The 12,169-nt window shown below is 41.4% G+C and overlaps 1 protein-coding gene across 2 annotated transcripts in view; it reads right to left on the reverse strand.

Annotated features, from left to right (window-relative positions):
- Positions 1-11,946, reverse strand: part of KAT7 (lysine acetyltransferase 7) — a 36,777-nt gene extending 24,831 nt beyond the window's left edge. The window contains exons 1-4 of one of the 2 annotated variants that reach the window (XM_069543164.1): positions 11,021-11,946; positions 8,174-8,321; positions 3,565-3,741; positions 1,926-2,165 (exon numbers count right to left, since the gene is read on the reverse strand). In XM_069543164.1, coding sequence (XP_069399265.1) covers positions 1,926-2,165; positions 3,565-3,741; positions 8,174-8,321; positions 11,021-11,035 — 580 coding nt within the window. In that variant the 5' untranslated portion in view covers positions 11,036-11,946. The remainder of the gene's footprint in view (positions 1-1,925; positions 2,166-3,564; positions 3,742-8,173; positions 8,322-11,020) is intronic. The other variant, XM_069543165.1, reaches the window with a different exon arrangement.
- Positions 11,947-12,169: the final 223 nt, after the last annotated feature.

Here is a 12,169-nt window from a genome sequence, read left to right on the forward strand (position 1 = left end):
CAATAGTAGTTTTTATACCTAGGACATATTCTGGGGATATGAATAAAGGAGAACTTTTACTTAGCATTCAAGCCCTCCTATACGGTTTTAATTTTTCATAAGGACATCATACTTTCATACCAAAAAAAACAAAAAAAAACAACCCACCCTCAAACCTAATGACATTGTTTTGGCTACAATGAGGAGTGGAACAGGATCAAGAATCATTGCAGAAGCTCAAGTTCATACTTTCCAAGCTTCGCCTGACATTAAAACCAAAAGTCAAAGTAAACTTTCCTATGATGCAAAAGATTAATATTAACCCTCCGGTCTACCACATTAAGAGTACTGCGTTCAGGGCATAAATAACACTTAAATCAGACCCCTACTCTAACCTCATCTCCTCCTCCCCATTCTGGTCTATCTGCCCAGGCATACTGGCCCCTAAAGCATTCCTCAAGGTGGCTAAGCACTCTCCTGCCCCAGACCCTGTCCACTTGCTGTTCCCTCTGCCCATAATGCTTATCTCCCATATACTCAAATGGTTCACTCTCTCAATTATTTCAGGTTTCTGCTCAAATATCGGCATAGCAGAGTGGCTCTCCCTACACAGGCACGCTTGTGTGTAGGTGCAGTATCCTACCCCTCACAGCACACATCTCTAGCGGATTATGTGTTATACATCTGTCTGTCTTCCCCTGTTAGACCACAAGCTACAAGAGGCAGGGAATTTGACATGATCACAACTTCACCCCCAGAATTTAAAACAGTGCCTGCACCAGGAAAACATTCAGTAGGCACTGAATGACTGATTAAACGGTACATAAAATAAACGGGACAATTTAAGGATGCATGGACAGCAACAAGCAGAGTTGAAAATTCCTTCTCTTGCTGTGTGGCAAGGAGATCCTCTTAAAGTATATTAGCTATCTCTTGCATTAGTATTTGTACAATACCATCTACTCTTAGTTTTTCATTATTTATCTCAAGGAAATTGACTTAGGTCTGAAACAACTACCTCAAGTAACAACTGGTACAGCATCCAGGGGAACTCTGCTCTAGTTATGCATTTGATGGGTTGAAATTACCTAAGAAACTGCTGCTAAGACCAAGAAAGGATCCAAATACTAGGGAAAACATACTGGTAGTCTGCAAAGCAGCAACTTTCTCTGTTCTACCTTTCTTCTGAACCTGGAGGCCACATTCAAATGCTAAATTGATAGACAGAAAGAGAGGCCCATTGTCTTCCAATCAGCACCTTCCAACTCTAGACAACAGTTTAGACCAACATCTGCACCTAAGCTCACTTAAAGAACACACGGAAGATTTTTAAAACATTACTAGAATCCCTCAGTAAGGAGAAAAAATAACCCTTAAGGAAACAATGATATAACTCATCTATCTGAGAAGAAATATTTATCTAGTTTATACTTCCTAAGCATACAAAGCCACAAGGCCTAAAAGTCACAAAAGGTCAAGGTCTCATCCATACTCCTCACCTTCAGTACCTCTTGACCAAAAAAACTGTTTTTCTCATTTCCTTAATAGCTATGGCCATATAACCATAATTTATTCACCTTACACTCTACTAGTCCTCGGTACACTTGAACTATGCACCATACAATGAGGTATTTGGAGATAACTGACATTCTGTTTTGTTTTTGTTGGAAAAATGAAAGAACTTTTCACTGGGAAGAGTTCTCAATAAACTGAACGGTGCATCATAGTTAATTTCCTTGTAACTAAATCTGTTATTATGGACAATAAGCCAGGAAGCAGGAATGCTTTTATCCAAGTGAACAATTCAGTGTTATCCTAAGCAGTGGTCATTGAAGAGCCTAAGAAGCTAAGTTGCAATGGAGCACTAAACATTTCTGAGTGATCCTAATTCCAGAGAGAAAGAAAACCACACAATGCACAGTGTCATGAGGTGGGGGCACACTTACCTAGGGAGTTACAGCCTGGTGTAGGACACTTCATGTTGAAATTGTAGCTTTCGTGGAAGCGGCGGCGCTTAGGGCGATGAGAGAGATCACTGCCCGAGTCCTTCAGGGACATGTCCTTGGCAATGCTCTCATCATGAGACACGTTGGGGCTGGAGATGTCTATGTCAGATTCAGAAGAAGGGGCATTTCCAGTTGGCGTTCGAGGTGGAGACTCGTCATGATCAGCTGTATTTTTAGTTTCTAAAGTAAAACAATTGGTAAAACTCATGAACAGAGTGTATTTTACTTAAGAGGGTTATTACATTCAGAAGAGTTTACAGGCTTCCCAAGATCCTCTTTCTGTGATTTAATCAGGAACTTTTGCCATTTATCTGCCATAAAACTAAATGGAAAATGAAGAAAAACTAATAACAGCATTCCTCTTCTGCAACTTTAAATTCTGACTAAAATTCCATTTGAGGTTTACATGATACATTTCTCTAATTTGTGCTTCTCCTAAGCCCCAAATCATGAATAATCAAACCTGGATGGAAATAAACTTTTAAAAAACATTATCATCCTACTCTCTTGCTGGGAGATACATAGGATTGAATATAAATGAAAATGATTCTTTCTGGATGAAACTGAACACACCTGGTGTGAGTGTGAAGGAGAAGGCGATGGCACCCCCCTCCAGTACTCTTGCCTGGAAAATCCCATGGACGGAGGAGCCTGGTGGGCTGCAGTCCATGGGGTCACTAAGAGTCAGACACGACTGAGCGACTTCACTTTGACTTTTCACTTTCATGCACTGGAGAAGGAAATGGCAACCCACTCCAGTATTCTTGCCTGGAGAATCTCAGAGATGGGGGAGCCCGGTGGGCTGCCGTCTATGGGGTCGCACAGAGTCAGACATGACTGAAGTGACTCAGCAGTAGCAGTGAGTGTGAAAGGACTTGACTCTGAATCAGGTGTTGCAAACCAAATGCCTACTAGTGCTGAGCAAGGCCAAATCAAGAGCCAACTGTCTCTCTCAAAGGGATAACTACTATTCAGTTCTAGTCAGTTATGTGGTGAATGGCCACCTAATGTTCCCAGAGCTTTCCATTTTTCAAAAGAAACTAGTAACTCATGTTTTTACATAGAATCTTTGTTTTTTCAAATATTGGCCACTTTTTTTTTAAGAAAGTAAATATGATGCCATCAAACCAACAGTCCATGTTGGCAGGCTAGAAGTTCAGTAGTCCATAGTCTTGGCTGTAAGGCCTCTGATTTGGCCTGGTGAATCACAGCCTCAATAGCCTACCATTCATTCCCCATTACTGACAGTCATTCCTCCTCAGAACTTCAGACATAAATGGACCCATAAGCACGACTGTAAGAAAATCTGCTTTAAGCCTTCTTCATCTGTGAGTAAGAGGTCGTCAGTTTCTTTTGCCTATTGCAAGCCAGATCAAATAATAATCCAGCTACTCTGGACCTCAAGAACAGCAGAGTATCAAACTGTCCTCAGCAAGAGGTAAGAAAGGAATCAGACAAACTGCAATCACCCAGCTGAGTTCTGTACTGGGCATCTATCTGCAGCGGCTCCAAGCCTCTTTTAAGATGAAACTGATTAGATCCTCTCTGTAATGACTCCAAATCACCCACACCCACTCACCTCTATCTGAGAAGTCAACCGCTTGTTCAGTTTCTGAGCCAGATGAACGAGTCTGCCGAAGCGGGTATTTTTTCGGAGTCACTGGAGTAGGCTGCTGCTGACTACGGGTCACTCTCCTGGTAGAGTAAGCAGGCTCCTCAGTGCCAAAAGACTGCAAATTTCGAACAGGACTGGAATCTGATCCCGATTTTAAAAATAATAAAACAATTAAAGAAAAAAGAAAGAAATCTGTTTTATATTCCATTAGTGTGACTTATTAGCATGTAGGTTCTCCTAAATATAAGCAACATAGAGATGGCAGAGAGGTACAGTACAGCACAGAACTAATGGCTTAGGCACTGGAATCAAGATTGAATGTAATTCAATTCCACTTCATCATACTAACTAGTTGGGCATACTGGGCAAGTTAATCTCTCCAAGCCTATTTCCTGATCTATTTTTAAAAAAGGGAAAATACTAGTAACACATTCCTCACACATTCGCTGTGAGAAATAAGTGAAATAACTCACATAAGGGACTTAATAAGATCCTTAGATATCTAAATGTAGTGCTTTATAAATATTAGCTACATGCTCTTTCTTTCTTTACCCCACCAGAAAAGAGATACTCTACTACTAAAGATATAACATCTTTAGTAGTTCTGAGGAGGAATGACTGTCAGTAATGGGGAATGAATGGTAGGCTATTGAGGCTGTGATTCACCAGGCCAAATCAGAGGCCTTACAGCCAAGACTATGGACTACTGAACTTCTAGCCTGCCAACATGGACTGTTGGTTTGATGGCATCATATTTACTTTCTTAAAAAAAAAGTGGCCAATATTTGAAATAACAAAGATTCTATGTAAAAACATGAAAAACCAATATTTCCTTTCTTTAAGGACCTTTTTTCTTCCTGATTACCCTGTCTGACACTCTAAAACAAAATAATACTAGATTCATAAAGGGTAAGGCAGGGCTACAACTTTAAAAAGTTTTGGATGCAAAAATCTATTCTGAAGCAGCCAACAGTTCTTTTACATCTCCAATCTAAAGATACTTACAGGAATAAAGGCAATTCAGAAGTTAAAGTCTATTTTAAACAAAAAAAGATCCTAATATGTAAATCTTACAGATTCTTCAAAGAAAACTGAAAGTCTCAAACTCTTGTGTAAAAGTTAGCACACAGCTCAGTTTTCAGTTTGTGTATCTCCAAGGGGCTCCATTTACAATGTAGTCTACATTTTGTTTTAGAAAGGGCCATCTAACATGAATCATACTGTGAATGGTGTCCTCAGGAGTTGTGTGACTTACTGGTGATAAAGTGTAACTAGAAAGAGACCAAGGGCTCAGGTATTAGGTTGGTGCAAAAGTAACTTTTGTTTTGCATTGCTGAACTTTGCTGTTTGATATTGGAATACATTCTTAAATATATGTGGTTATGTTATGCATCATTTTAATGCATATTTCTTGCTTTATTTTTTTTTGCTAATGACTTATTACTTGCTGTTTATTTTTAGACTATAGAAATGATGTTAGACAAAAAGCAAATTCAAGCAGTTTTTTAAGTTGAGCTCAAAATTGGTCATAAAGCAGCAGAGACAACTCACACATCAACAATGCACTTGGCCCAGGAACTGCTAATGAACGTACAGTGCAGTGGTGGTTCAGTTTCGCAAAGGAAGACAAGAGCCTTCAAGATGAGGAATGCAATGGCTGGCCATCAGAAGGTGACAGCAACCAACAGAGAGCAATCTTCAAAGCTGATCCTCTTACAAACACACAAGAAAGTGCCCAAGAACTCAACATGACTACTCTATGGTCACTTGGCATTTGAAGCAAATTGGAAACGTGAAAAAGTTTGGTAAGTGGGTGCCTTATGAGTTGACCAAAAATTTTAAAAATTGTCATTTTGAAGTGTTGTCTTCTCTATGCAACAACGAACCATTTCTTGATCGGATTATGACCTGTGACTTGGCGACAAAAAGTGGATTTTATACGACAACCAGCGACCAACCAGGTTAGTGGTTGGACAGAGAAAAAGCTCCCAAGCACTTCCCAAAGCCAAACTTGCATCAAAAGAAGGTCACAGTCACTGTGTGGTGGCCTGTTGCAGGTGTCTGATCCACTACAGCTTTCTGAAACCATTACATCTGAGAAGCATGGTCAGCAAATCAATGAGATGCGCTGAAAATTGCAACACCTGCAACCAATGCTGGCCAACAGACTTCTCCTCTACTACAATGCTTGGTCACCCATCACACCACCAACGCTTCAAAAGTTGAACAAACTGGGCTACAAAGCTTTGATTCATCCACTATATTCATCTGACCTCTCAGTAACCGATTACCACTTCTTCAAGCATTTTGACAACTTTCTGCAGGGAAAATGCTCCCACAATCAGCAGGAGGCAGAAAGTGCTTTTCAAGAGTTCGCTGAATTCTAAAGCATGGATTTTTACACTACACAAATAAATTTATTTCTTGTTTGCAATAATGTGTTGATTGTAATGGTTCCTATTTTGATTAATAAAGGTGTGTTTGAGCTTAGTTACAATGATTTAAAATTCACAGTCCGAAACCACAATTACTTTTGCACCAACCTAGTAGTAGATGGCACTTCAAAACGATCCTTTTTTAGATTTGTGGTCAGCTCATGAGGCACTCACTTATCGAGCTTTTACACCTTTCCAATTTGCTTCAAATGCCAAACAACTGTAGAACAAGCCACACTGAGTTCTTGGTTAACTTCTTCATGTAGTTCTAAGAGGATCAGCTTCTATGATTGCTCTCAACTGGTCTCTGTCACCTTCTAATGGCTGGTCACTGTGCTCCTCATCTTGAAGGCCTTTGCAAAATTTCTTGAACTACTACTGCACTGAACATTCATTAGCAGTTCCTGGGCCAAATGTGTTGCTGATGTTGCAAACCGTCTCTGCTGCTTTATGACCCATTTTGAATTTGAACAAGAATATCGCTCAAATCTGCTTTAGGTCTAACATCATCTCCATAGTCTAAAATACATATAAAGATAAACAGCAAGTAATAACTCATTAGCAAAAACATAAAGCAAGAAATGCGCATTGAAATAAGATAACCACTTTTATTTAAGAATGTATTCCAGTATCAAATGGCAAAATTCGACAATGCAAAACTGCAATTACTTTTGCCCCAACCTAATAATTCCTAGTTATTTTGAATATTTACAACTTTCAGCTATCCAGTGCATGGCCAATTACTTTATAAGAACACTTATGCACAATCTGTTGCATATACTATACCCTCTGCCTATAGTACCACTTTTCCATTTTCAACTTGTAAATTCCTACTTAGATCCTTGAAGATTTCCACCTCTGGACTTTCACAGTACTCTATGCCAACCTCTCTCAAAGCCCACTCCACAATGCATTATCGTATCAGTTTACATCCTGCACTATACTGTAAGCACCTTGAGGGCAAGAAGTGTGATTTTTCTATCATGGTATTCCAGAATATAGCATAGTACCTCAATTATAGTAGCCATTTATCAATATTTCCATTGTACCAAAAGATAAAAACTTAAAGTTGCGAAATCAAGAGACATCTATACTTCAGCTCAAATATTAGATTCAAAAATAAAGAACAGTTGCTAAAAGAGAATGTTTCCACTTTCTTGCTTGAATAGATGTTTTTCTCTTATTCTGCAACATGCTCATACAGCAATAACCAAATCAATACTATTTAAGTGATCAAAGTATTTTATATTTTCCTTCTTAATTTACTATCTCTTAATTGATCGTCGCTTTCTGCATTAATTACAAATTTCTGTCTTTCCCAGAGAATCCCAGAGCAGAGCCAGGAGAGTCAGGGATACCCTCCAAATCTAAGCCCAGATGGCCAATTGCACTACAGAACCTTCCAAAACCAAGATTTCCCATTCTCTACTACCAAAGCAAAATTCTGGGTATTTACAATTGACAGCTGGTCAACTGTTTCTTTTTATTAACTGTACCTGACTATACTGTATAATTAAACATGGTTTTAGAAGTACTGGGACTTTTTTGCAGCCCAGCTGGTAAAGAATCTGCCTACAATGTGGGAGACCTGGGTTTGATCCCTGGGTTGATCAAAGAAGATCAACCTAGAAGATCCCCTGGAGAAGGGAGAGACTATCCACTCCAGTATTCTGGCCTAGAGAATTCCATGGACTCTATAGCCCATGGGGTCACAAAGAGTCTGACACGACTGAGCAACTCACTTCACTTCACTTCAAAGTACTGGGCCTCCTACAATAACAAGTTCTTCAAGAGACCACTTGAAGTCCCTAGGCCTAAACCACTTTTAGGAAGTGAAAAGATAACACTCTCATTTTACTGATTGGGAAACTGTAATCTATAAAAAATTAAATGACTCAGGACATTCACGTTTCACATATCTATTAAACCAGACACGGTTCTTTTGGGTCTACAAATCAGACAGTTCCCCAAATGGAACCATTTTAAACACGTGATACTTCACAGCCATTTATTCTGTATTTTACCAGATTCTGTCATCAACATTCAGACAAGGGACCAGTTTCCACATTAACCAGCACAATAATACAATGTCCAATAAGCTGTGAGGTGTGATCATGAAAAAGGAAGCTGCCTTTTACCTTGGGAACTCTGGCTTAGCCGGGCTGAAGAGCGGGTGACTCGAGCAGATCGCCGGGATGTGCCATCACTTTCTGAACTATCTGTATGCTCAAGATCTGTAGAAAAATCGGAATCTTCGGTTCCATCTGAACTACTCCCCGCATTCCTCTGTAACACCATAGATTCAGATATTAGCACAGAAACATTTACTCTGTGGGTTTGAATTAACACTGGAAATAAAACAGATTGTAATGCTGATAACACCAAGTTCAAACCTTCCTTTTATTTACTTAAATGGAACAACTGACAAATAATGCACCTTTATTAAATAAATACAGGAGAAGAATTCTTGCTGTATTATTATAATTCTAAAACAAGTTCATTAGGTCAGTACCACAAACTTTAATAAAGTATTTTACTCAAAACAGTCTGATTGACATAAAACATGTACTTACAGTAACTCAAGGGTAATGAGAAAAATGTTAGTGCTAGACCCCACTGAACTTTATTGTAGCTTTTGTTCAAAGTCTCCATGAACAGCTATTACATTTTTAAAAACCACACATGAATTCAAAATGTCATGGTCCTAAAAGAACTTAGGGGCAAAGAGAGTAATATCCTTCTTTCTTATGTTATCTACTTTTAAAGTTTCTTCACTTGAATGCCAAAAGTGCTTTAAGAAAGGGGGGAAGGGAGTGACTTGCACATAAAGACTTATAGGTAAGCATAAACAGAAGGTTGAAGAAGGCAAAGGCAATCCACTCAGGTACTCTTGCCTGGAAAATCCCATGGACAGAGGAGCCTGGTAGGCTCCTCTGGGGCTCCATGGGGTCACTAAGAGTCAGACACGACTGAGCGACTTAACTTTCACTCATTGGAGAAGGAAATGGCAACCCACTCCAGTGTTCTTGCCTGGAGAATCCCAGGGACAGGGGAGCCTGGTGGGCTGCTGTCTATAGGGTGGCACAGAGTCGGACATGACTGAAGCGACTTAGCAGCAGTAGCAGTAGCAAACAGAAGGTTTTTAAAAATCACCTTTTCAATTAATAATTATTTACCAATTGTTAGCCTTCTGAGGCATGTTAGCCAGAGATAACTTTTATCAACTGCGCTAATAAAAGTATTAACTTTTATTAACACTATACCTTTTACTAAACCAGAAAGGGAAACATATTTGCTAAAAAAAAAAAACCACACACACACTAAAGCTTCAAATTACTAAGTTCTTTATTCAAACTCCTAAGCACCAGTTGTTTAGAATTCATAAGCTTTTAGATTTTTGGAAAGAGAAAAATTTGCATACATCTGCAAATAATAACCTTTCTGCAGCAAAATTTATAAACATTCACACTAAATGAGACACACAAAAACTGTAAATCGCCTCAGGACAGTTTATGCCACCAAATAAGCTACTAAAAAGCATACATTTTCACAAGTTCTCTGTATTTGGGAACTGCAGAAAGAACTGTGGGCCTATTCCAAGGCACCAGTACTACTGTTGCATTTGGTGAGCCTTAATATAAATACCACCTATCAATGTACATCACTGTAGGAGACATTAAAAAGTATAAATACTTGAAAGCCTCTGGGAAGAGAAACATTTCTGCAGAAATGAACAAAAATACAATAAACTTTCCAAATATCCAAAGCTAATCTGCCCAGACACTGAGTGGAGGCTCCAGAGACAGCCACAGAAAATTGGCAGAACAAAAGGGGAGTCTTAAAAGTCATCCAGTCCAATTACTCAGATATTGAATCCCTAATTATCTTTGACCATCACCTTCCCGGCTTGATCATGGAATTGAGTTCTTCTCTCCCGGCTTTTACTAATCTACTTCCCATCTTACTCCATAGTAGACTTAATTGCTCTCTCACTTTCGTGCCATTAAGCTTTGTCTATTACTGCCAAGTAGAGAATTTACTAGATCCTTTCAAGTTATTTACGAGTCTGTTTTCCCCATCAGACTCAGATTTCCTTAAGCCAAGGATCATGTCTAATTAATTTCTGAATCCCCAGCAGCCAGCAGGTAGCAAGCAGTCAATAAACATTTGTTGAATTAGATTTGTTCTGGAGTCCCGGCTCTGCATTGCCTAATTGAGTGGCTTGGGGTACTCCATTAAGCCTGTTTGTTTAGCTGAGAAAAGAAGGGGTGGGGGTGTCCCTAGGTAATCTCATAAACCCCATCTAATTTTATAAAGTTTCTGATTTAACGAACTGCATTTTGTAGGCGCTAACTAAGCAGACAAGGAAAAATCACAGCTTAGGAGCAACAGGCCAGAGTGAGATCCCTGGGGAGTGGGCGCTGGTTTTCCACCACCCAGTTCTCGGCTTTGTTCTGTCCCCCGCGGGGAAAGGAAGGATGCTCCAAAACTCTGCCTCTGTGAGCATCATCAGACGGAAGGGAGGGGATTCGAGCCACCCAACCGCGGTCCCGATAAACCGCGCCCCCACAGGACAGACTGGCAGGCCTAGCCAATCAAGAGAGGAGAGATCGTTCTCTACGGCCTGTCGGACAGCGATAGAGCCGGGCCCATACACCGCCCCCACACGCGGGGAGGTGACCGTTGAGCCCAAATGGGCGGTGTCACCAGCCAATCAATATGTTTCTAGACGTTTCAGCGACCAATTAACGAGAAGAACGCCTCCGAGCCAGGCAAGCAGAGGGCGGGAATAGTTGCAACCATAGGCCGAGGCCAGGGTCGGGCCCACATTTTTCTGTTGGGTAGGGACAGAAGAGGGTTGCTAAGCTAGGTTCGGGGGAGCGGGAAGTTGGAACCCAATCATTATGAGGCGTGGCCAACTGCGTCATGTTTCTCAAACGACTGTCCTTAGAAACCCGCCATCCCTCCCGTCCTGTTCCTCTCACCTTCCTTCGAGGCATTGCCGGCTGCTGCGGCCCGACGGTTATGATTCGGGCAGCGGCGGCAGCAGCAGGAACGGTGGCTCCGGCGGGCTCCGTGGCGGCCTGTGTAGCAGTCCCAATCCTGCGGACGATCCCAAGTGCCTCCTGCTTCTCAGCGTCTAGAGCCTTCTGCGCAGGCGCCGCGGGCTGAGGCGCTTTTTCCTCCACTTCCGGCTGGGGTTTGCGTCACATGACGTTCGGGTCAAAGAGGATGCTGGGAGGTTCGTTACCCTGGTGAGGCTACTGAGCGCCATTTTGGACTTGGGCAGGAAGTGGCTCCGGTGGTGGAAAGTGGGGCCAGCCAAGTTTAGTTAGGGGAATGGCACCCTTTGTAGGCGTAGGTAGCCATTCCTGTTTGGGGCAGAAGCCAGACAATTGAAGTTAACGGTTCTCATCTTTACCTAGGGCAAAATTTCCCTTCCTGGTCGTTTTAATTTCTGAAGTCGAGGAAGGAAAGCCCCAGAATCCATCAGGTTGCTGAGATTTAACCCCTTCGTCGCCGAATTGGCTAAAGGACGTTTCCGTTTATGGGCATAAACTCAAAGTTGGGAAGGGATATTTTGCAGATGAAACAATTTTAACAGCTATCCTGTGTCAAAATGGTGAGGAATGGGAGCTTGGGAAAGGAACGAAAGGGTAGCGTCCATCGCCAGGAAGTTTCTTGTCTGGTAGAGGAGACATTGTCCTTGCCCTTTAGCAAACATCAAGTAGATTAATTCGTTCAATCGCGGAAGGAGACCGAACCATTCTCCAGAAGCTGTAGCTCCAAAGAAGAGCCAGTTTAGCTCTGTGGTGAGCACCCGTCTCCTTACCCCATCCTGTATGGTTATGAGCGCCTTGGGTGGCCCGCAGGATGAGAATGTGTGTGCATCTGTGTGCGCCAGAGCCACAGAAGCGTTGAACTTCATGAGCCCAAGTGACCTCTCGAAACTCAGCTGCTTCAGCCAACAGTTGAGGGACGGAGGAACAGGAAGGAATATTTTTAGTAAAGCTGGATCTCAGGCACTGATTTTTAAATAATAGTGAGGGAGCCTCGAAAGAAGAAGTTGTGGAAGATGTAGGGCTAGAAGAGTTTAAAGGCAGGGAAGTGGATAGCAGACGATGAGAATTTGA

This window comes from Ovis canadensis, chromosome 11 (assembly GCF_042477335.2).
Source record: "Ovis canadensis isolate MfBH-ARS-UI-01 breed Bighorn chromosome 11, ARS-UI_OviCan_v2, whole genome shotgun sequence".
Taxonomy (NCBI): Eukaryota; Metazoa; Chordata; class Mammalia; order Artiodactyla; family Bovidae; genus Ovis; species Ovis canadensis.